The sequence below is a fragment of the Choloepus didactylus genome, chromosome 1 (genome assembly GCF_015220235.1).
Source record: "Choloepus didactylus isolate mChoDid1 chromosome 1, mChoDid1.pri, whole genome shotgun sequence".
Classification (NCBI taxonomy): domain Eukaryota; kingdom Metazoa; phylum Chordata; class Mammalia; order Pilosa; family Megalonychidae; genus Choloepus; species Choloepus didactylus.
Window position 1 is genome coordinate 206,170,529 of NC_051307.1, and position 24,172 is coordinate 206,194,700.

Genomic DNA, 24,172 nt, shown 5'->3' on the forward strand with positions numbered 1-24,172 from the left:
TGCGCGGACCTGGAAGCCGAGGCTCGAGAGGTTGCCGCTGTCCCCGGCGGCTCGGAACCCAGCCGAGCGCTGTCCACCTGCGTAACCTCTCCTTGACATTTGTCATGCAGCTACAGGTACAGGGTGCCGGGCCCTAGGCTTGGGCTCTCGGTGTATCAGGCTGCGCGCTTTGCTGCAGGTATCAACCACGCACAAATGATAAAACTAACTCCAGGTGTTCTCCGAGTTTGGCCCAGTTGCAGCTTCACTGCAGACCATACTCCTTCCTCATACAGTTCTGGCTGGAACTGACCAGGATGCTTCATTGTTAGTCTCGTTTTCCAGATGCACAAACAGATTTGGCAAGGCCAACCAGGATCACAGGGCTGGAGGGGTGACAGAACCCGGGTCTCCTAGGCCTCACAGCTGTGGAGCTCGGTCCCAGCCACCAGCCCCAGCCCCAAGGCCCAGGGCCCTGTGAAAGGAGATGGGGACTCTGAAAATGAGTGTAATAGTAGCAGTAGTAATGATAATACCAGCTAATGTTTACTGAGAAATTACTAAGGGCAGGCCCTTCACAACTTATTAGGGCCTAGGAGCACTGCAGGCTCTTGAAGAAGATGGCATTTGCCTCCAGGTCCACAGACAGGAGTGCCTACTCCTCTTATCAGACTCCATACCTCCCAGGGAGTAAGGTTATCCAGAGTAGGGGGTAGGGAAGGGACTGTTTTCCAGACACACACCCACACCACACACATGGGCCCTGGGAAGTCCACACTGTCATGATGCCTATTTTACAGAGGGGGAGACTCCTTTTGCAGAGGAGAGATAAAGGCTAGCTCTTCAAATTGTGACTGGTCAAAGGCCTAAGCCAGGTCTGCCTGATGCTGAAGCCCTGAGATAGTTGGGAGAGACACCAGTGGACAGGCCGTACCTGTATCTCCTTTCTCTGCCTGCACAACCTTCACTCACAGCTCCCGGTCATGTGGGACAATGGACTGAAAGTGAGTGACATCCCTCTCCACCCTGGGTGGGAGCTGGCCCAGGACGAGGAGGCAGAGCCAGGCCAGGCCAGGTCAGGCCACTCCTTGGCTGGCCTGGCTCCCAGATGCCTAGTCAGACTCCAGGCGTGGCTGCTTAGAGCACCCAGCTCCTGCTTCTCAGAGCACAAGCACCCTACAGAGGCCTGCCTGCCTGAGGCCAGCTCCATCAGCATCCAGCTGGCCAGGGCTGCAGGCTGGGCTGGGAATGAGGTGTCCCCAGGGTATGCTATACTCAGAGGCCTGCCTCTGCCCTCAGGCTGCTCGCAGTCTGGTGAGAGAGGACACAACCTCAAGGAACCCTTCCAAATCTCTTTCACCTCTGTGGCCTTAGGCAGCGGCTTCCTTTTCCAAGCCTGAATTTTCCCATCTGTTCAATAGGACTAATCCTTACCATTCTGTACCCACTCTGGTCTCTGATGGTGGCACAGGACTTGGACCACAGGGGCAGCTGCTGCTTATCTTGGGGTTCTTGCTGGCCATAGCTTCCCATCTGGATTCTGGCTGCCATCTCACTCCCTGCCCCCTCATCCTCTTTCAGCCTCCCATGTCCTCTCCCCAGGATTGACAGAGAGAACTATTATTGGTCTCCTGCTTAACCCCTCATTGGTTCCCTCTACCCTTAAAATAAAATGCAGCCCCTACATGGCTTGCATACTCTACCCCTCTGATCTTTCTCCCATTTCTTTCTTCAATATCCCCCACTCCCAACCCCACTCCAGCCACACTGGCCTTCTTGTTGTCTGTGGTGGTTTGAAGCTTTATGTACCCCCCAAAATCATGTGTCTTTCCCTGCCTGGCACGTGCAGGCTGACATCACCGTGGCATCTTCTTGGCTTCCTTACACAGTCACACGCCTTGGCTAAGACAGAGCAGAGCCCAGCTCCAGCTCCTCTGCTGCTCAGCCTTGGGCAGCCAGACTGATCCTGGGACACGAAGGCCCAGGCTCCCACAATAAAGTCCTACACAACACTCACGTCCTTCAAATGGGAACTCTGTGCCTGGAGATGATCCCGAGGCAAGAGCCACCTGCAAACATGCCCACACGATGGTGGAGGGCAGGGCTTGGAGGGGGCCAGGACCTCCTGAGAAATGGGTTTACTCAGCTAGCTATGGTGAAACTGCTTATACAATCAAGATCCCCACCCTGTAAAGTATGTCAACATGGGGACTGAAAACGGAAGGGCCCATGGGGAAATGGAGCTTCTTAACTGTCCCAGCAAACAGATGTGACAATCCTCTAGCTGGCTGCATCATGAGAATTGCTTAAAACAGTTGTTAAAAATGCAGATGCCTGGACCCCATATCTGACCTTCTGAATCAGAACCTGTGGTGTGGGACCTGGGACTCTGCATTTCTAATAGAATCTTACACAATTCTGTTTTGGGTGTCTGGGGACCCTCCAGAGGGAAACACTGGTGAGTCGGTTAGGATCTTGGGCTATGGAGCTGGACAAACCTGGATTCAATGCCTTGCTGGGTACCCCATCGGGCTGAGTGAGGTATAGCAGGTAAAGCATTTAAAGCCCAGTATGTGGTGGAAAGATGTCCATGATATGTTCTTAATGGAGTAGAAGCAAGGTGCAGCTTAGCACATTGGGGGGTGGGCCTGTGGGGGACCTTCGGTTTCTATTTTTTACATTTCTCTTTTGTTGGAATTTAGCTGTAGTGAATGTGTTTAACTTACCATCAGAAAGAAAAGCTAAACAAAATTCCATTTTGAAAAAATACTGTGGAGGTCAGGTGGGGTGGTGTTTTATGAATGCACTTTATCTCTTGATTTCCTATGATTATGTAAGGCTGCCCCTGTTTTTCATAAACTAGGCTGCTGTCCTGGATGTTTTTGGGTTGGGAGCAAACCCTCGGGCAGTGGATGCTAAGTGGTGTAGGCCCTGCCTGCCCTTGCTTTTCTAACTCAGTGCAAAGCTGTCCTGATGTGCCCCTGCAGGTCCACTAAGCAGGCACTGGTGAGGCATGAATGGCCTTGAGCAGCTGCACTCCTGAGTGACAGTGCTAGGCATCACGTTGGCAGGGTGCTGGGCACGCCTGGGCGGGGTGCTGAGGGCCCCAAGCAGGCACAGGGCTTGCAGTGGAGCCAACACCCCAATCTGGGCCCTCAGGATATGTTCCTTGAATCGTACCCCAGAAGGGGCCTGGGTGAGTCCTCATGGGAGTTTGACCTGGCCTGCACCCACCCACCGGTGCTCACAGGCTTGTAGGTTGGTTGATTTTTGATAAATCCATCTTTCCTCCCAAAGGCTGAAATTCTCTTCCAGAAGCATTTTTCTGTGTGTGAAATGCCTCTTTTGATAATGTTGCCCTTAAGAAGGCAAGATCACACAGCTTGACTCACTCACTGTGTCTCTGTTTCTTTTGTATTGACATATTTTATTTTTGTTTTTAATACTTTTCTTCTTTTCTGTTTATAAAAGTAAAGCATGCTCACTGTAAAGGCTTGGAAAGTACAGAGAATTTTAAGGTAAACTAAAATCACACATAATCCTACCACCCAAGGATGCCCACTGTGAAAGGCTTTTGCTCCTTTGACAACTATTGATTCATTATAATTGCTATGAAGAAAATCAACAGGGTCAGGGGTCAGGGTCTGGAGAGGGGCTGGAGAATGGGGGTGGAGGGGAACATCTCAAGTGGTAAGGCCAGGGTGAAAAGCAGGTAGAGTCATTGTTCAGTATGTGCTTGTTACTGTTTTATTAGTGGGTTCTTTTTTTTTTAACATAGTGTTGGGATCATATCAAATGTACCTATTATTTTCTCCTACTTTTTCCCATTGTCTTTTAAAAATTCTTCAAAGGCATGCTTGTTACTAGCCATGTATTGGACACAGGGCTAGGTCCTCCAACCATCCCCTAGTGATGGGCATTTGGGCTTTTGCCAGCTTTTCACCACTCTATATGACCCAGCAGTTAACATTTTGGCACAAAAATCGCTGTCTGCCTGCCAGGTTACCTCTGACAGTTCTAAATGGGAAACTGCTGGGTCTGAGTGTGGCAACCCTTCAAAAGCTCTTGCTACATGTTTGGCAAAGAGCTCACTAGAAAGTCTGGTTCTTCTCCTCAGTCACCTTTGCCTCTAACTGGAGAGGTCCCAGCTCAGGAGAGAGAGTGGAGGAACTTGGAGACCTGCGTGGCCAAGGGCAGATCCCTTCTCTGGGTCTTGCTTTCCTCACATCTGTAAAACGGGCTCATTCTGGCCACACACGTTGGGTGCATCCTTAGTGCCAGGCTCTGTCGGTGAACAGGAGAGACCATCTCTGCCTAGGGGAAGCAGACTCCACTGGGCTCAGCAGGGCTGGGTGGCTGCTCTCACCCTCAGGTCACAGGCCTGTGAACTTTTCCTGGCAGTGGTGTGCAGCGGGTGGGAGGTATTGGATCCCTTTGGCCAGAAAGGAAGGGGAAGGGCAGAGAGAGGCGAGAACTCTGAGAGGAGTTTTGCATCTCAGTTTCTCCAGTTCATCTGCTGACTCTGTGGCCCTAGGCACCAGGCAAGGGCCTCATGGGAGGTAGGCTGAGGTGGGGAAAGGGCACCTGGAGACAGGAGATACACTCACCAGCTCCCCACCTTTGCTGGGAGCCAGCCATACAGAGACCACAGCTCTCTCTCCTCCTTCCTTTCTCATTTGTTGCTTTTAAAAAGAAAATCACAGCTTTATTGAGATGTAATTCACATACCACACAATACACCCTTTTAACATGTACAATTCAGTGGTTGTTACTTTATTCATAGAATTGTGCAATTATCACGATCTAATTTTAGAAAAGTTTCATCATCCCCAAAAGATATCCCATACTCATTAACAGTGACTCTTCATTCCCCCTTCTTCCCATTTCCTGTCAACCATGAATATACTTTCTGTCTCCAGAGATTTACCTATTTTGGATAGTTCATATAAATGGAATCTTTTGAGTTCTATCTGGCTGGCTTTTTTCACTTAGCATGATGTTTTCAAGTTTTATCCATGTTGTAGCATGTGTCAGTAATGTCGTTTTATGGCTGAATAATATTCCATTGTATGGATACCCCAAATTTTGTTTATCTATTCATTAGTCAGTGGACATTTGAGTTGTTTCCACTTTCGGGCTATTACGAATAATGCTGTTATAAACATTCATGCAAAAAATTTTGTGTGGACATACGTTTTCAATTCTTCTCAATTACACCTAGGAGCAGAATTGCTGGGTCATATGGTAACTCTATGTTTAAGTTTTTGAGCAACTGCCAATTTGTTTTTCAAAATGGCTGCACCATTTTACATTCCCACCAGCAATGAAAGAGGGTTCTAATTTCCCCACATCCCACATCCTCACCAACACTTGTTATTGTCTTTTGTTTTTCATTTTAGCTATTCTAATGGTGTAAAATAATCTCTCATGTTTTTGTCATTTATTGCTTTTAAAAAACATAACACATACATATTCCTTGTGGAAAATTTGGAAAATTAAGAAAAATAGGCTACAGTTCCCGGGTATTTAATCAAACCCTAATCTAGGTGGTGCTGTGAAGATATTTTGTAGATGTGATTACACATTGTAGTTGGTTTTAAGTAAAGGAGATTATCCTGGAGGATCTGGGTCTATCTGATACAGTCAGTTGAAAGCCTTTAGAAGAAGAAATGTCTCCCGTTGGACAGCAGCTTCACTCACCCCAGGCCCAAGAGTCCAGCCCCTCCTTCCTGATGGCCTGCCCTGCAGAGTTCAGACTCGCCTAGCCAGGTTCCAAAATTGAATAAGCCAATTCCTCGCAATACATTTCTAATGTCTACCGGTTCAGTTTCTCTGGTTGAACCCTGACTGATAAAAATACAAAGAGAACTTAAATCTCCCATCATGTCTCTATCAAGAGATCCATACTGATAACACTTCGGTATTTCCTTGCAGTCTTTTTTTAATTTGTACCCATGTATATAAATGACGTAAATAAAGCCAAGAACTTGGCCTTGCTTCTTACCTGCTTTAGATCAGATTACAGTGCTGCTTAACCTTTCCTCATGAGGGATAGTTACTGGCTTAGAGGAAGGACATTTGCATTGCATCTGCTTTTGTACTGTAACAAAGGATACTTATGCTTTCACTCCAGCCAGAACTGTGCTTCTGGGAGAGAAAGTTTTTGTCTGGTTGCCACTGCAGGCGGGACCCTGCCTGTCCCCGACCAATCCCAGGACCAGCCTGAGTCAGTCGGTGAATCCTCCGAGTCACCCCGGAAAGCCTGAGGCTGGAGAGACTTAGCACTCCTGAGTGGCAAGCAACACCACCAGGCCTGCTTTCTGCACATAAAGAAAAGGTGCCTAGTCATTATAGCTTGCAATTTGAGTCATAGTGCCAGATCCTGGCAGCCCAGCTCTACCAAAGGCCCAGACACCTCCCTGGGCAGGGAGGGAACACCCTAGAGCCCCTATGAACTTCTTCCCTGGGGCGCTGTGCCAGGCTGGGCTGGGCTGGGGCAGTGCCACTGACCAGCAAGACACCCTTAGGGTTCTGCAGGGGGGCCTGGGTGAGATCTTCATCCTTGGCCCCTTTTCTGGCAGCTCCTGGGTTTTCCTGGGGAAGGCAGGGTTGGTGGAGGTGGCTATTTTGTTCCCACAGATATTAAAGCTTTTGTGGGGAGATTAAGTGGTTTTTCTCCTGGGATGGTTGTTGAATAACTGAAGTGATGGTTATTTAGGGTTGGACTAAAGAGCTCTGGCGAGAGGCCTGAGGAGGAGTTACTGCTTGGAGCCAGGCCCCTCCTCAAAACTGTTTAACAGCGCCTCCCTCCAAAGGCCAGGTGAGAAGATGAGAAGGATCTTTACATAAAACCAGAGCCCACCTCCAGAATTAGCACCACACCCAGTTGGCTGGGTGCCAGGTCTGTTCTGGTGACTCAGAGGAGGCCTGGAAAAAGCATTTGCTCCATGTCACTGTGCTGCTGCTCTTGGTCACTTAGGACAAGGAAATGGTTTTTGCCAGTCATTGATCCCTTGGTTCATGCATCAATTCATTTGTTCACTGGTTCATTTGTTCGTTCACTTACCAAGGTCCGTGTGCTGGGCCCGCTGGCCGGATGCTCCAGGAAGAAAGGTGATCCTGTGTTGGTTCTTGTTTCTAAGGTGTTCACAGGCCTCCTACCTGCTGAGGCTGAAGATCAGGGAAGGCTCCAAGGAGAAGGTGACCATGGACAGCAAGTTTTGAAATAATATGAAGCTGGCATGAGTGAGGGGGGAGTTGAAGCCATAAACACATCTCAAATCTACAAACTCTGAACTGGAAGCAGCTGCATCTTTGTGAAGTGCTGACTGTGGAGGGGAAAAGAGGGCTGTGTCTACCTCCCATCTCCCAATCTGGGCGTCAGTTTCCCCACCTGGCCACTGTCCTAGCAGCCCTTGCCCTCTTCTCATGCAGGATTGAGGAAGTCCTCTAATCACAACAGAGGAAGCAGGCCCTTGAACCCATCAATTGTCCTGTTGGGGGGATCAATGCCAATGTCATTTCAAAATACCTGTCCAAATTCTCAGGGGCCCAGAAGCTTTCTTCATGTTCTACAAACCCAGAGAGAAGTGGTGTGCACGAGTCCAGTTCAACTCATGCCTCTCCTCTGCCACTCTCTAGCTGGGTGAACTTGGGCTGATTGCTTTAGGCCAATTACTTAATCGCCAGTTTCCTTATTCTATAAAATGGGGTAGCAACCCATGTCTCCCAGGGGGTTGTGAGGATGAGATTAATTTTTTCAACAAATAGTGACTTGCACCTCTATTCTGCGCCATATGGCAGGAACAAAGGGGTCCAAGCAGGGCTGGTTCCCTGAGGAGCACAGAGTTTAATGGGGAATGTGTGTGTGTGGTAGTTTTGAGCCAGATCCTCAGCCCCAAGGGTGAGATGAGGGGGACTAATGAAGCTGTGTGTCTCTGTCTCTTCTCCCACCTGCCTGCCTAGCTTTCTCTGGCCCTTTTCCTGAGGTGATCAAAGGTGCTAAGCCATTAGCCATGGTGCTCCAGGCCATCACTTAAAGGCTCCAAAGTCCTCCTGTAAGATTAATTAATAACCTTGCCATCTTGGGCTGGAGTGTAAAGAGATCTTCAGTCTCCTTCCAGCAGGAGCCCAGGTGAGTCAGGGCGAGGAGCAGGTGAGAGCCAGGAGCTGCAGGCTGTGGCGGGGCAGGGCTGAGGACGTAGGGGGCTGGGGTTTTGGAGAGGCTGACTTTCAGGTGTGCTGGGCCCTGGACACGCCCGGCTCTGCTGTATCTTTGTGGGAGGGCAGTGATCTTTTGAGTGGGGTAGGGAGAAGTGTCAGTGACCAGTAGTTCTTCATGGGAGCATTTTGAGAATTTGTGAGTGGTGTCAAGCATTTATATATTTAATATGGAACATTTCATGATGAATTAGCTACATTTCTCCTTTGTATTGCGAATCAGGGTATTAGTTAAAAATTGTGTGTAGGCAGTAGGTTACATTGTCATTTCAGATCAGGATAGCAGAGGGGAAATTAGAAAATATTTGTTTAAGAAAGGGCAGGTGCTACTGCTGTGAAATGGGGGCTACTGCCTACATCCAATCCCTGGAGTCTCATTTCCTTTCTGAAGGGCCAGTGGGTCAAACAAAAGTAGGGGACGCCTCTCAATGCATGTAGGATGAAGATATTAGCCAACTCTATTTAGAGGGAAGACCCCTGCTTGGAGACACCTGGGAGGGGCCATCTCTGGGGGCAGGGACACATCAGAGATAGAAACAACAAAAGGGGACTTGATGGCAAAACACAGTTGGGGGCCAGGTTCAGTATCTGCTTTGGAAGTCAGGTCAGGGCACCACTGTTGAGACTCCACAGAAAGTGGGGGGTGGTTTGCTGAGGATGCCTCCTTAGAGCCTTGTTAGGGCTCAGGCAGTGTCAGGGCTCCATGGTGACAGGGATCTGGTAGGAAGAGAGCAGTTCCTGTGGACTGTGGCCAACTTTCTGGCTCCACTTTCTGGGCTCGTGGGCCAACTGGGTCCCTTTTCAGACTGTAGATTGGTATCAGCCAAACCATGGCCAATGTCCCTTCCCCTTCTCGGGGTGACAGGAAGCCCATGTCATGTGTGTGACGGGGGTTGTGTTATGTGGCCCTTTCCCAAGGATGCACTCTGAATAAATCTCCCCTCAGGGTGTGGAGAGGGTTAAATGAGAATGCACACAAAGTGTGTAGTGCACGACAAATGTCAGTTATGATTACTTTTTGAATTGCACTTCAATTTATTCAAGCTCATCTGAAACAACTGTTGAACTTGGTGACATGACGTGACTGTCACATTGTGTCCCCTCCTCCTAAGCCATTCTCCCTGTTGGTTATAAGAAATCTCATATGACTTGTCTTTACTTTTGGTTAATTAAGCCTGGCGAATTTGAAACAGATGAGCATACAGCTAATGTGGGTCTTGGATCCAGTACCCTCCTGCCACAGCACAGATACCCTGTATGCATGTGTGAGCATGGCAGCTGTCTTCTTGCCCCACTCCATTTAGCAAACTGTAAAGTTTGTAACCTTAAATTTATCTTTCCCCTTTAGAAACCCATCAAGGCTCTTCACGTAACATGTAATAGATAACCCAATTTGCACTGTCTAAAATATGGAAGTGTGGGATGGGCCTCAGAGTTTGTTTGATTCAGTGGCTTTTTCATGCTGCTGCTCCCTTTTGCCTTCCAAGGGCCTAGCTTCATCTGGAGGCAGCTTCCCTCAGTGCCAAATTGGCTGCCCAGTTTCTGTTCCTCATCCAGTTGACGGGACTGGGAAGGTTTCTGATAGTTCTCTGGGATGAACATTGTTTCCCAGAAATCTTAACAGTCCCTTATTCACACACTCCTTATTTGGAGAAGAGATTTTTAGCAACTTAAATTCTATGAACTGGGATCCGTAAATAGTGAGTAAAAATGTCATTATAAACTAAGAAACCAAACCCACCCAATTCATATTGAAGAGGAAACTCTATGGCTCTTTTGAGGATCTAACGACCTTAGTTTTCCGTGAAATCCCTATGAACCTGGTTACCTGCTTTCCTAGGTAATGACATGATTAAAAGCAAATGAGAAGCAGATCACTCTGGCTTTTAGTAACAGTGGTAACATGAGTGATCTACAGTAACTATAAAAATGCAGTCTAGGATAACTTATAAAGGAGGCGTGATAAGAAAAGAATTCTAGACTTGCTCTCCAGTCTGCTTGGTTCCAGGTCCTCAATCCACCACTGGCTTAAAAATGCAACCTTTGAACATCCCTCAATCACTCTGAGTTCTAACTTCCTCCTCACTAAAATGGGTTATTGTGTGATCAATAAAATAATTGGAAAGCAATTTATAAACATTGAATGAGCATGCATTACTCATGACTGGTGTGCAGTGTATGTATAAAATAGTCATAAAGCAAGAGTTAGCATGTTTCATTCTAAGGCAGGCAGGTACAGCAAACATTTTAGAAAATTTCATTTGGAAATATACTAAAATGTTAACTGTGATTATTAGGAAGAGGTATGAGTAAATGTTTTTTTTTTTTTCTTTAAACTTTATTTTCCATAATGAGTTTTACTTTTAAACTTGTTTATTAAAAAAAAGGGCTTTAAGGGCTAATTATGCATGACCTGCATGTTCCAGCCCTGCAAGATCCATTAGGCCTCACTCAATTTGTCCTGCAATCACCTCCTCTTGGTCTTTTAAGAGTGCCTCATTCCTGGGTTGTAGAGGGCTGATGTCAAATCATCATTTTCCTTCAGAGTTTCAGCCTCTGAGAGAAGGCTGTAGTGTGAGCTCAAGCCTGGACAGCTGCCAGCCATGGGGTTCTATCCCTCTCTCTTGGCCTTCTTTCTCTCCTTCCCCCTTTATCATCCAAGACACCTGGCACCTAAGGGCTCAGTAAACATAAATTGAGTGGATTTGGGGAATGACCTGGACTGTAGAGTCCTCTATAGAAGTATTCTGGTCATGATCAGTAGAATTGCACCGTCTACTGGGTGTTAAGTGGAGTTCCTTAGATGTCCACTTGTATTCATTTAATGCTGGCTAGGGCGAGAAGTGCTCATTTGTTTAATGGGCTCCAGTACTCAGAGGCTTCAGATCTAAGAATTAATTCTGCTGGCCAGCCTGGGAATGGGTAGAGGTGGGTTTTCTTTATTGGTTTTGTTTCTTCACCCCATCCCATCTCATCAGAATGAGGCTCTGGCAAAGTGCAGCAACATATTCAAAAGTTCCTATTTCTACAAATTAAATAAAAACACAATTAAAATTTAGTAGGTGCTAAAACTTGGTTTTGAAATTTTATTAAAAAAATATATTTGCAAACATATAAAATTTGGGATGAAAAATGCTCATTTTAAAACATGTAATAACTTAATATTTGCAAACATACATGGATGGTATAAAATCCATACCATTAAAAATGTTAATGATGCAGTACTGCGGCTCATGGAACAAAAATTTTGCTGTAATTCCAGAGCTTCTCAGCCCCACATTTGAAGAAGCTGAGAAATCTGGTCCATTGAAAGTCATGAGAGCCACATGGCCAAAGCAGTAATACAGAATAAAAAACCATTTAGAACACATATTTAAAAAACACGTTTCTTAAGAAATCATACAGATAAAAGGGAAATACAATTTTGCATTTTCCCCACTTCAACGTGAATGATATTGCATCTCAGCATTTTTAATGAAGATGTTAAATACAAAACCGATTGAAACATTGCACACATCTCTCTCCTGCTGAATTTGCTGAAAAACAGGCTCCTCGAGGCCCTAGCTACTCAGGGAAATGTTCTCAAGTATGGCTTTTAGAAAGCCCAGTGTAAGTTGCTTTACTTTCTTCAGATCTTGAGATTTTAGACACTTGAAAGCACAGGGTTCCAGAAGGTACCTTGAACACAACTAAAGAAAACCAAAGGTCGGTAAGAAACGTGCTCAACAGCAAATGTGCAGCAAGAATGCAAGACACGTCCCTGTGATTCCTCAGTTTGCTTCATTCACATGGACTAAACCCACTCGTGCCTGTGCCACCGCCCATTACTCTGTATTTCCATGTTTGAATCACAGTATGATGACTGATTTTGTTTTTGAAGAAGTTAGGCACCTTCAATTTCACACTGTATTATTAGTAATACAATGACAGTTGCAGCTGCTACTACCAAAATGAGAAAATTCCAAGCTACATTCTTTGGAGAGAAGAGTAATAAAGCTGCATGGTTTAAAAATATTTAACTAGTAGAGGATTTGTTGGGTTTATAATTTTTACAAGAAAACATAGGCCAGAAAAAGAACAAATGCTTGACATGCAAAATCCATTCAGATATATTCTAAACTAAAGACTGTGCATCCTCTGAGCAAGAAGGATCCAGGTCAGCTTGGGTTCTTAATCACCACTCCCTGTGATGGCAACTCATAAGCTTCAAAGGTAAGTTGTGGACACTCCACATGCAAACACCATGAAATGCTTCTCTGACACTGACAGTCCCTTGAAAACTTTAGGATTCAAAGTCAATTAGGCCAACCTCCATACCTTACAAATCTCTCAAGAGATGCACAAAGCGATGCCTTAAGGGAAAAAGGCTGTTTGGGAGGTGTGTGAGTCCATTCAAAGACATCACAGTAATCACAACAAAAAGAACAGAGCCCACCCATCAAGGATGCCCAGAAACACCTCCACTCCAAGCTCTGGGCTGCTCATCCCCAGAGCTTGTACCCAGACCCAAGAGTGCACATGGAAAGAATGGCCTGAATGCAGGACTTCTGTGGTTCTGCAAAACCCAGCAGGAAGCATCTCTTTTTTGGTGTCCATTTTTATTCAATTAAGGTTTTAAACTAAGGTTCCGGTAAAGACACTGAAGCAATGTAAACATGCCACCTAAGCTAGCGTAGGGTTCTGGACAGTAAGCATGACTGAGGAATAAGGCAACTGAACTCTGACCTTTGGACCAGGGTCATTCAACTGCAACTATCCAGGTTTGGCCTGGCTTCTCTAGGGACTCATTCTGGCCTGAAATTCCTGGGAATCATGACAGTGAACTTCTGGCTTCTGAATTTTAAGCAAATGCTTGGAATATACAAATTTGGGAGTTGAAACAGATTTACCCTTTTCAAGTCTCCATGACTTGGGCACTTAAAAGTTTAGTTTCACACCAGGGAAACCTTATCATAGATTCTATTGTCTACCATATTCATCCCTTGGATTAAAAGGTGAAAATTAACAGATTTGATTATAGACCTTCTTTAAGATATTCTTTAACTCTTTCATAATATAATACATACTCAAAAGCATCATTTCATCTCAAATGTCTATTATAACAAGAATCCCTTGATTCTTCTGTTTACCAAAGCCCACTGAGACAACAAACCATCTCCTGTGTCAGCAATTCTCTCTTACTATAACTTTCTATTTCCTGGATGATGCACAAACAATTCATTTTGGCTGCTGAATTTACACACTATCTTTAAAAACTATTCCTAATTGAGTATGAGAACTTAGAAGCTTCCCTGAATTCAGCACAATTCACACATAACTAGGTAGACAGCAATAAGATACTAAATTGAGAAGCACAAAAGTTGTTCAAGAAGCGTATTTAGATTAACAAAAGCCAATCAAAGTATTCTTTATGCTAAAACAACTAAGACCAAACTAAAACAAGTATGTAATTCACAAGTAATTTTCTAAATTTCAGTTAGAAAAATCTATGGACTTATGATTGAGTTACCATTAAAGCTTTAATGATTATTCCCAAGGAATAATCACATCTGTCAGCATTATTCACAGCTAATCCTTATGCTAGCTGGTTGAGCCGATTGGGTTTCTACCCCATCATTAAATAGTGCTCAGAAAAGTAAGCAGTGCATCTTAATTGGTTAAATACTACAAAATGACCTGTATCATACAAACAAAGACACTTTCATTCAAAGCATATCTTAAAATACTATTGCTGAAATAAATCAAAAATCTACATTAAAATATTACTAATCACCATTACATGCCATTAAAGAATAAATATAAATCATGGCAGATCAATAGCAGCATAACAAAGCATCTTTACATATTTTCACACCTCGGGCTGGAAAAGCACTCACAGCCTAGGAATACATTGGTAAAGTTCTGAATTTCACACTTTAAAAAAAGAAATCCATATTCTACAACAAAGTAAGGGCAGTGTGAATAACAGCTCCCTTTTCTGCATAGTTTTAAAACTATTCTCAATACTCTCAAGGAATGGAACCAGAATGGCTTTATCATATTGGTCCATTGGTCCTCTGTCAAAGTGTTAAGAAAAACAATCAACAATGATTTTTAACTGGTATTTAGACAGAAAAAAATAAGGCTTTGCTTCACATAAAAACTTAGCACTTTCAAAACCACTGGAGAATTTACCTTAAAATGAAGATTTCTGATAAGATTCAGGCTTTACCAACCACAGCCTTTGCTCCAAAGGTATGACATGCCTAGCTTCTGCACCACCACAGGGCCTAAGAGGGCCTGACAGGGTCTGATTCAAACAGTAACAAGGTGATGGTGATGGTAGCCTGCTGCAAAGCAGGAATAGGGATGCTTAAAAACAAAACACAATTAAGAAATTTCAGAACTAATTGTAAGGCCCAAATGGGGCATTCATCTAAAATATACTTCACTTGAACAAATCAGTCCTAATTTCCCAGCTTAAACTTCTGACCTCTAAAATTTGAAGCTACCTTTGCGCCAAGCTGACTTCTTCTCTGTCCAGAACTTGACCATCAGCCTAATGCCCCAAAAGGCCCATGACTAGTGGGGGGCAGGTGGGGGTAAGGTGCTGAATTTTAACTGCTGTAAAAGCTGGTGACTACTCCTCTCTAAATCCTCAAAAGTGAAAGCAAGCTGAAAATCAGACTCCTTATTTCACGTTCTTGCTTACATCTGATGAAAACACTCATATAACATAAATGGTCTCTTTTTCCCCCCTAAAATAAAGATCTGCTGGTGATGCTTCACAGTGAAATCTCCATTATCACTGAGAACGTCACTTGGAAAACATTCTTAAGGAATGAGTGTCTTTCTCATAGGCTCAATTTCAGGATTCTCAAAACTCAATGTTCTGTTTAGAAGTTTTCATAATGAGGCCTATTTGTTTCTGAGGTCAACACACTGCCTTCAGCTTTATTTTGCTCCAGTCAAAGGTTGAGGTTATCTTTGTTCTTGGTAAGAACCTGCAAGTAGACTTCATGAAGCGTACTGAGGAAGCTGGAATCATTCTGGAAAAGATTGTAAGAACATGGAATGTCACATTTACCTTTGTTGGAGACTGAATCATGCCCCCTACGAAAAGTGTGTTCAGGTCCTAACCCCTCCACCTGTGGGTGTGAACCCATTTGTAAATAGGACCTTTGGATATGTTATTTTTAGTTAAGGTGTGGCCAAACTGAATCAAAATGGGTCTTAATTCTATTACTGGAAACCTTATAGAGAAGGTCACAGAAAAAAAGCCATGGGGAGGAGCCAGAAGTCACAACTAGAAGAGCAAGGAGAGGGCACTCTCATGTGACAGGAAAGTCAAGTAACTCCAGGATTTCCCACCAGCCAGAATGCTACTGGTCCCAAGAGGAAGCAAACCTGTGGCCTCTGAAACTAAGCCAATGAATTCCTATCATTTGTCATAGCAGCCTGGAAAACTAAGACAACCTCATTAACTTACTTTCTTTACAGCAGTTTAGGAAAAAAATTGTATAAATTTTTGTACAACTAATTATTAATTACCTAATTAATCCCACCACCTAGAGATAATCAACCATGATTAAAATTTTAGAGTTTATTCTTTCAGGTATTTTTCTACCAGGGGTATTCGCATGAAGAGAGAAACATTACTCAAAGGTAGTCTTTTGAATTTACTCTATGAACTGATTTTCTAAGGAGAACTTATAAAATTTGCTTTCTTTTATTAAAAAATGAAAAATCAGAGACTAAATTGATACTGTGCATACCTTTATAAGATGTATTAATGTATCCTGGAGCTGAGACTTGCTGAGGATAACGGAAGGCTTTCTCTGATTTTCTGATGTTCCAACAGTTAGAGGAGAAGGGGAATTTGCTTTCCTCTCAAAGTCTGTAGATCTTGAAGCTGTCTGCTGGAAAACACTTGGGGACAGCAGGACTGAAGATACTGCAGTGGTTGCGGTAACCAGTGGGGAGCCTGCAACCTGCAGGGGAACAATGGTCACTGTACATTAAAGTGCAGAAGCCAGCAGTCAGGCCCAGAGTAGGGAACACCTGATAACAGGCATAAGCAGCATGGGACTGGAATGCAGAGACAAGTGCTCACTACTGGGTGTAGGTAAACAACATTCAGATGTGAACATTTTACATCTGGTTACAAAGTTTCTGTTGGCTGAAGGATGAAGAGCGCATTTATTTGATTAGGTCTCAGAGTTGTTATTGGAAATCAATTCCAATCATCACAGAAGGCAAACATGATAAACAAGCCATAGCATGAGAACAATCCTATGATAAATTAAAAATCTAAAGTCCAGTTATAGGGGAGGAGGGGCAGAGAAATAACTGTAAGGATTATTTTATTATACCTTATAGTTCAATAAAAAAATGAGAATTTAAAAAATCCAGTTATATGAAGCATTAGTTTCTTCTTTAGCATTCAATATATTTATTACACCATTATAGGAACCATTATAGGAAAATTTCTGAAAAATAAAAGTAACATCCACCTCCTTCCCCCATTTATAAATGTTTTTAGGCCAATTACGACTAACAGTCTGAATACATTAAACAAGTAATAATTAGTATTTTTAATAATTCTCACATTTGATAGAATCAACAAAGATCTCCATTTCTCTTTCTCCTGTCATTCTCCTAATTTAAAATAGTGAAGAGTTTGTCACAGTTTTAAGGGTGTGGTTTCTGGGTCTGAGCCATTTATGTTGTTTTCTGGTGCCATGCAAGGCCAATGCTCCTACTAACCACCATGTAATAGGACAAGCTACACAAAACAGGAATTAACAAGACTAGTCAGAAGTTAGCTTTGGTTTAAATTCTGAGATTCAAGAAGTGCAAAGGCTCAAAGGGAAGTGGGGAAGTTACATTCATGGACCTAAAGAAAATGTTTTTTTCAAGGATGGTGGGTGGGTGGGGGGCGCAACTTTTTTAAAAAAGAGGCATGGGAGGACTAGCAAGGGATAGATGTGGGAGGCTATGTCATGACACTTGGGCTTTGTCCTCAGAGCAATGGAAAGCCAATGAGAGGACTGCAGCAGAGTAATGACTTTGCTCTCTGTTAAGTGGGACATCACAGCTCTTACATGGCAAAGAATATTTTCTACTTACAGAAATCGAACAACATACTCTCTTCTCAGCAGCTGCCCCTTCACAGACGGAGTGAGTGCCCACTCTGCCTGACCCTGCCCTTGTATACACACAGTCAGGGAACACATCCATACCGAGAGATAACTCCAGACGTACAGAACCTACAGCAGTGAACTCAGTGAGCTGAGTGAGCCTGGCCCAGAAGAGGGCACCTGAGATAGGTCTACGACTGAAAGCTAAAACCTCACACTAAGATGACAACGTTTTATTTCATATCCAGCAGAAGAACTTAAAAATACATAATGTATTCTTCAGAAAAAGGGAATGCTTACCGGGATGGCACTAGATAACACCTTAGGCTGGACAAACACTTCAGGTTCCTGGTTTTGCTGCATAGACTGCAATATTTAAAAAGAAAAGATGAACAGATGTAGCAGGTTTCTGCTAAGATTTTCTAGTTAGTGGTGAAAAATCCAGGTTAGCAATAAGTAATGCTTCAGATGTTAACGAGTTTCTAGATTCCTGGGGGAAGAGGTTGACAGGGACTTGTGACAATGCAATTAATGACTTGACCACATGGTCAAACTTTGGGACAGCCTCCCTTCCTCAGTTTCCAGAGAAAAGGGGGTGCATACAAGCCCTTGAAGGGATCTTTAAGAAAAAAGCTGAAACCCTTATCTCTAACAGGAGGCAGCCCAGGCATCTTTAAAAAAAAAAAGTTTTTTTTTTAATTTAGTAACATACATACAACCTAAAATTCCCCCCTCTAACACAATCCAGATATATAATCCAGTGGTGTTAATTACATTCTCAATGCTGTGACGGTACCAAAACTTCTCCATCACACCCAAAAGAAATTCCTTACCAATTAAGCTCCTCTCCAGCCCCTGATAACCTGTATTCCTAGTTTCTGACTCTCTGAATTTGCTTCTTCTGATTATTTCATATCAGTAAGATCATACAATATTTGTCCTTTTCTGTCTCGCTTATTTCACTCAATATTATCTTCAAGGTTCATCCATGTAGTACCATGTATCAGAACTTTGTTCCTTTTCACAGCTGCATGATATTCCATTACATGTATATGCCACATTTTGTGTCACACATACACTTGGGTTGCTTCCATCTTTTGGCCATTGTAAATAGTGCTGCTATGAACATGGCTGTGCAAATATCTGTTTGAAGTCTTTGCTTTCAATTCGTTTGAGTATATACCTAAAAGTGGGATTGCCGGGTCATGTGGTTAATTCTACTTTCCAAGGAATCACCAAATGGTTATCCAAAATAGTTGCATCATTTTATCTTCCCACCAGCAATGAATGAGTGTTCCTGTTTCCACGTGTCATCACCAACAATTATTTTTCATTTTTAAAATAGCAGCATTCTAGTGGGCATGAAGTGGTATCTCACTGTGGTTTTGATTTGCATTTCCCTAGTGGCTAATGATGTTGACCATCTTTTCAAGTGCTTTTTGGTCATTTATATATCTTCTTCGGAGAAATGTGTATTCAAGTCTTTTGCCAATCTTTTAATTGGGTTGTCTTTTTACTACTGGGTTGTGGGAGTTCTTTATATATATATTCTGGATATTAAACCCTTATCAATATGTGGTTTCCAAATAGTTTCTTCCATTGTGTAGGTTATCATTTTACTTTCATGATAAAGTCTTCTGATGCACAAAAGGATTTTAATTTTGATGAGGTCTCATTTATCTATTTTTTCTTTTGTTGCTTGTGCTTTGGGTTTAGTCAAAGAAACCACTGCCTAACACAAGAACCTTAAGATGCTTCCTTACATTTTCTTTTAGGAGTTTTACAGCCCTGTTTCTTCTTAGGTGTCTGATCCATTTTGAGTTAGTTTTGTATATGATGTGAGGTAGGGGTCTGCCTTCACTTTTTTTGCATAAGGATAGCCAGTTCTTGCAAGACCATGTGTTGAAGAGACTATTCTTTCCCACCCAACTGAGTAAGCTTGGCACTCTTGTACCAACAGATGTGAAGGTCTATTTCTGAACTGTCAATTCGATTCAGTATCATGCTGTTTTGATAAGTTTTAAAACTGTGAAGTGTGAGTCCTCCAACTTTATTTTTTATAATGATGGTTTTGGCTATATAGGGCTCCTTACCATTTCCAAAAAAATTTGATGACTGGCTTTTTTCATTTCTGCAAAGAAGGCTGTTGGAATTTGATTGGGATTCCACTGAATCTGTAAATTTTTGGTAGAATTGCCATCTTGACAATATTTAGTTTTCCAATCCATGAGCATGGAATGTCTTTCCATTTATTAGTTCTTCTTTGATTTTTTTTAGCAATGTTTTATTATTTTCCATGTATAAGTCCTTTACATACTTAGATTTATTCCTAGATATACGAATCTTTAAGTTATAATTATAAAAGGAATTTTTCTTAATTTCCTCCTCAGATTGTTCATTTCTAGTCTATAGAAACACTACTGCTTTTTGAGTGTTGATCTTGTACCTCACGATGTTGCTGAATTCGTTTATTAGCTCTAGGAGCTTTGTTGTAGATTTTTCAGGACCTTCTATATGTAGGATCATGTCATCTGTAAATAGTGAAGAGCTTTAATTCTTCCTTTCCAATTTGTGTGCCCTTTATTCTTTTTCTTACCTCACTGCTTTGGCTAGAACTTCCAGTACAATGTTGAATAACAGAGGAGCTCACCGGGTACATTTTTGCTGCTGAGTTTTATAGCAATGAGATCCTGGCAGCGTGATACTTCTTGATAAGATGATTTAAACTTTCAACAGGAAGCACTAAGCAGTCTTCATTCAGAGTCACACTTCTACACGCTAAATTTTTTCCTCATTCATTGGTAGAGAAAGAACTTTTTGTTGCAGAGCAAATTCATTAGAACTCAGTGAAGACCCAGGTCCTAACCTAGACACCACCAAGTAAATTAAAATGTATATACATGTAAGCTTCCCCTGCCAGGAGGCAGGCTAGAGAGCAGAGTGCTGTCCCAGAAGTCACAATCTGGTGAGAGCAGCAATCTCCCAAAGCTGTAGAGGTAACTGCACCTCCAGAGCAAATGAATAGTGGCAGCAGTTCCACACACCTATCTCTTGAACTGAACATTTTCTCTCCTTATACTGCAGAAGTATATTCCTTATACTACACACCCCAGAAGAAATGGACAAAGAATGATAATATAAGGATGTAACGAAGATACTAAGTTTCCTCTCTTTCTGCACAGAGTATCAAAGGAATAGAACAAATATTCTATTAATTAAAAGATGATATACAATTATTATTTGGTAAAATATTAAGACTGGGGATTATAATTGTTACTATTAAAAGCATGAGACTAAAATTCAAAAAGGAAACCAATGCTGTTGTAGAGTAGAAGATTCCACTCCCTTTTAGTTGTGTGATGTTTAATTGTCTGAGTTGATTTTCTCATCTGTAAATTCACCAACCTTATGAATTATTGTGAAGTATAAACCTCTTCACCCCTCACACCTGATCTACTGTTAAGTTCCACTAACTATATGTCTTAACAAATTCACCTGTCCACTCTCCCAAACTGAGGGCCCCACCAGCTCAACCTGGGTGCCTGCCACAACCTGCTTCCTGATATGTCAACTTTTTCCTGTCTTTCCCTTTCCCAGCATGTCACCCTTTGCTCAAAGCCCTTCAAAGACTCCTCAGGGCTCTGAAAAAAAAGTTCTAACTCCATGACACAATTTATAAAGCCTTGCTCATCTCCCAACACCTACTCCTTCATCTTTCTTTCCATAGTAGATTCAGTTACACTATAGTTTTTTAAGTTCTTCAAATGCCCTTCCCTTTCATCTCCAGGCCTTTGCACATGCTATATTCTCTCTGCCTCAAACACTCTTCTCATCTATAGGAAAGATCTGGCTAACTTCTACTGAATCGTCGGATCTTGGGTTAAATACCAGTTTCACCGGGAAGCTTTATTTGATCCTATGCCTCCAAATCTAGGATGTTCTTATGGTACCCCTAGTGTGCCCGGCACAAAACAGACATTTAGTGAGAGTACTAAGGGAATTGGGAATGAAACAAAGCTTGGATAATTTTGATCTATGGTCAAATCAAACGAGGACTCTTAGAAATGTCAGACAAAACAAAACAAACAAACAAAAATCCTAAAATACCTATATGGCTTCTTAGTTTTTATCAGTTCAAACAGTGTTGTGAAATGGAATTGAACTATTAACACCATTTACTGATTATTTGGTTGTTCGCAACAGGATTTCTTACCTCCTCTATCTAGCCCCTGAAACACTTAACAGTTGTCTCTTTAAAGCAACATCAGTCTTACTGATGTTGGTTAAAACTGAAATCTTTGCAGTTTCATCCCACTCAATTATAGTCACACACCCTGTCCACCCACACCCTTCTGCCAGTACCTGAAGGGGAACAAGCACCATGTTGCTCAGAGAGGCTGAGGCGGCTGCTCTTGCTGCTGCTGATTTAGAGGGAGGCTCTATGAAGCTTTCAGGTGTGGCCAGCTGGCCAGCTGCTACAGGAAAGTTGGGTGCCATTGCACCTTTCCCGAGTGACTGTGTCTGTATTTGGTCATGCTGTGGGGTCAACCTGAGTTTCTGGAGAAGATCAACACTTGGGAGGGATGTACCAGCTGTGCTTGTCACGTTCAAGGGGGTCCTGAAGGGGCTGTGGTTGGCAACCAGACCAGTGTGGCTTAGCTCAGGGACAGGCTGATTCAGGAGTGGAGACCTCTGTCTAGGCGTGGTCTTCACTGCCTGCATCATAGTGTTGCTTCGAGGTAAACTGGGGGGAAGCTGTGTAGTAGGAGCTTCTGCTGGTAGAGTAGGACTGAGAACAGGGCTCAATGGGATCGTATAGCTTGGAGCATGCTTTTCATGAGACTGTGTGATGGAGGCAGGAGTGATTAGCACTGGGGTGGTGACTTCAGGCTGGACTGAGTGGTGGGCAGCAGACGGTACACCCAGATTTTCTGACAGAACGGTCCCTCCTGATTGCTCAAAGGAAAAAGGTAGGAATGGGCTGGGTTCCATCTGGGAGGCATCTCCCGGCAGCTTCTCCACTTCTTCTGAATCAAGGCCTATAACTGTTGGCTGTTCTTTTGGCAAAGAGGTTCCAAATAATTCTTCTACTGTCAGATGTTTGTGTCCAGATGGAGCAGACTGAAAAACAAATCAAACCACCCAATGAAAGAAATCTCTTGCAAGCCAGCATAACAAAACGTCTGTACCATCACCAAAATAGTTTGTAAAAAAGCAAGGATGGATGGAGTCTGAAAATAAGGGAACGGAACAAACTGAAAATGTACCAAGGGTTAAAGGCCGAGGTGTATCTAGTCTGCCTAAGCAGGTTGATAGAAATCCACATTAATAACAACATTCAAATTTTAAGGACTCCAGGCGATAGTGTTAGAATTCATTTTTTTTTTCTTGGCTGATGGATATAAGGCAAAGGAAGGGGCAATTGCCTTGTCAGAAAACTAATTGTGCCTAGTGTCCCATGTCAGTAACACAGGTAGGAAAATGACACTCAAGAGGACAGAGGGGCCAAGTGCCGATCAAATGATCCTACCTTTATTTCTACTGTTCTTGATAAAAAACTAGGCACTGCACCTTGAGGACTGGGTCCCAAATACCGGAAACTAAATTTAACATTATCTTTTATAGTAGGCCAATCCCCTTTCCTACCCCCAAATCAGAGAATCCTTAAGATAATGTAAGCAAAATATTTAAACCTGAAAATTTAAAATTTATGTAATACTTTAGCAAATTGGCTTATTTACACCATTGCAACTATTTAAAGGAAAAATAGCATGCTTTCCACTTGTTAACCTTCCTCAATCTTCAACAAGCACTACTGCCATATTCATTCAACCTTTATTTACTGAATACTCAGAGTGCCAGGTCCTATTTGGACCCAGGCCCAAGGGACATAGTGGGGAGTTACAAAAAGAGTCCTACTCTGACAGAGCTTATGTTCTATTGTTCTACTGAGACAAACCTAAGAAAACACAGGCGGCCTTGACTGATGGTTTTATTCTTAATGCGTGTGGACTATTTAGTTGTTAGGCCCCAAGGTACACTGCCTTTTAATGGTGATAGCACTATAGTATGATCAGATTTCTACAGGAAACCATACTCCACCCACCCACCCCTAGGCAAATGTTTTTTCTTCTGTTTGTCAAATAATTACTGAGTTTACCAGATGCCAGCCATTGTGCTGTGATGGGTAGGAGTGAAGAAAAGAGTCAAGGAAGAACAACTAGTGCTAAAGGCTCTCCAAAGGCAAAGCTGCAGGGCCCCATGGGAGGGAAGGAGGCAGACAGCAACGAGGACCTTAAGCTGAGAGGAGGGATGTGATGAGTTGGCTGGAGAGCACAGCCACCCTGGGAGCTGCAAGTATCTCAGCAGGGCAGGGTCAGAGAGGCTGGGGAGGAGGAGAGGCAATGGAGGGAAGACAGAAGCACTGGCCAGACCACAGAATGTCTTGAGACGCATCTTGGGATCTGGATTTATCTAGAGGGCAATGCAGCACACTTAGGAAATGACCCATTCAGTTTTATATTTTAGGATGCGTACTTTGATGGTCATGTCAAGGACAGACTGGAGGGGTGAGACTGAGGGCAGTATAGGCATCCAACAAAGAAATAATGGAGTCTGCACTAAGGTTCTGGCACAGAAGAGGATAAAACTGAGGAGTTAGAATGGGAGAGAGTTGGTGGCAAGCCAGCTGGGGGAAGGGAGCCAAGAGACAACCTCTTTTCCGGGTACAGAATGGTGGTGCCATTGCTTGGGTAAATAAGACCAGGAAGGCTGCTAGGTTGATGGAGAGAGGGGGAAGATGAGCACAGTTTAGAACATATTGAAGTGGAGGTCTCTGTGGGACCTCTGGAATC

General features: G+C 43.2%; 1 protein-coding gene and 1 long non-coding RNA gene across 2 annotated transcripts in view; one reads left to right on the plus strand and one right to left on the minus strand.

Annotated features, from left to right (window-relative positions):
- The first annotated feature begins 18 nt into the window (after positions 1-18).
- On the plus strand, positions 19-8,089 carry LOC119505477. The gene is made up of 3 exons (XR_005210747.1): positions 19-116; positions 6,113-6,316; positions 7,050-8,089. It is a non-coding gene; the product is annotated as an uncharacterized LOC119505477 (long non-coding RNA).
- A 2,488-nt stretch (positions 8,090-10,577) lies between these two features.
- DCP1A (decapping mRNA 1A) overlaps positions 10,578-24,172 on the minus strand; it is a 65,258-nt gene continuing 51,663 nt past the window's right edge. Inside the window, exons 7-10 of the mRNA XM_037798336.1 lie at positions 21,681-22,439; positions 17,619-17,684; positions 15,954-16,169; positions 10,578-15,227 (exon numbers count right to left, since the gene is read on the minus strand). Of these exons, the coding sequence (XP_037654264.1) occupies positions 15,147-15,227; positions 15,954-16,169; positions 17,619-17,684; positions 21,681-22,439 (1,122 nt within the window). The 3' untranslated portion in view covers positions 10,578-15,146. The remainder of the gene's footprint in view (positions 15,228-15,953; positions 16,170-17,618; positions 17,685-21,680; positions 22,440-24,172) is intronic.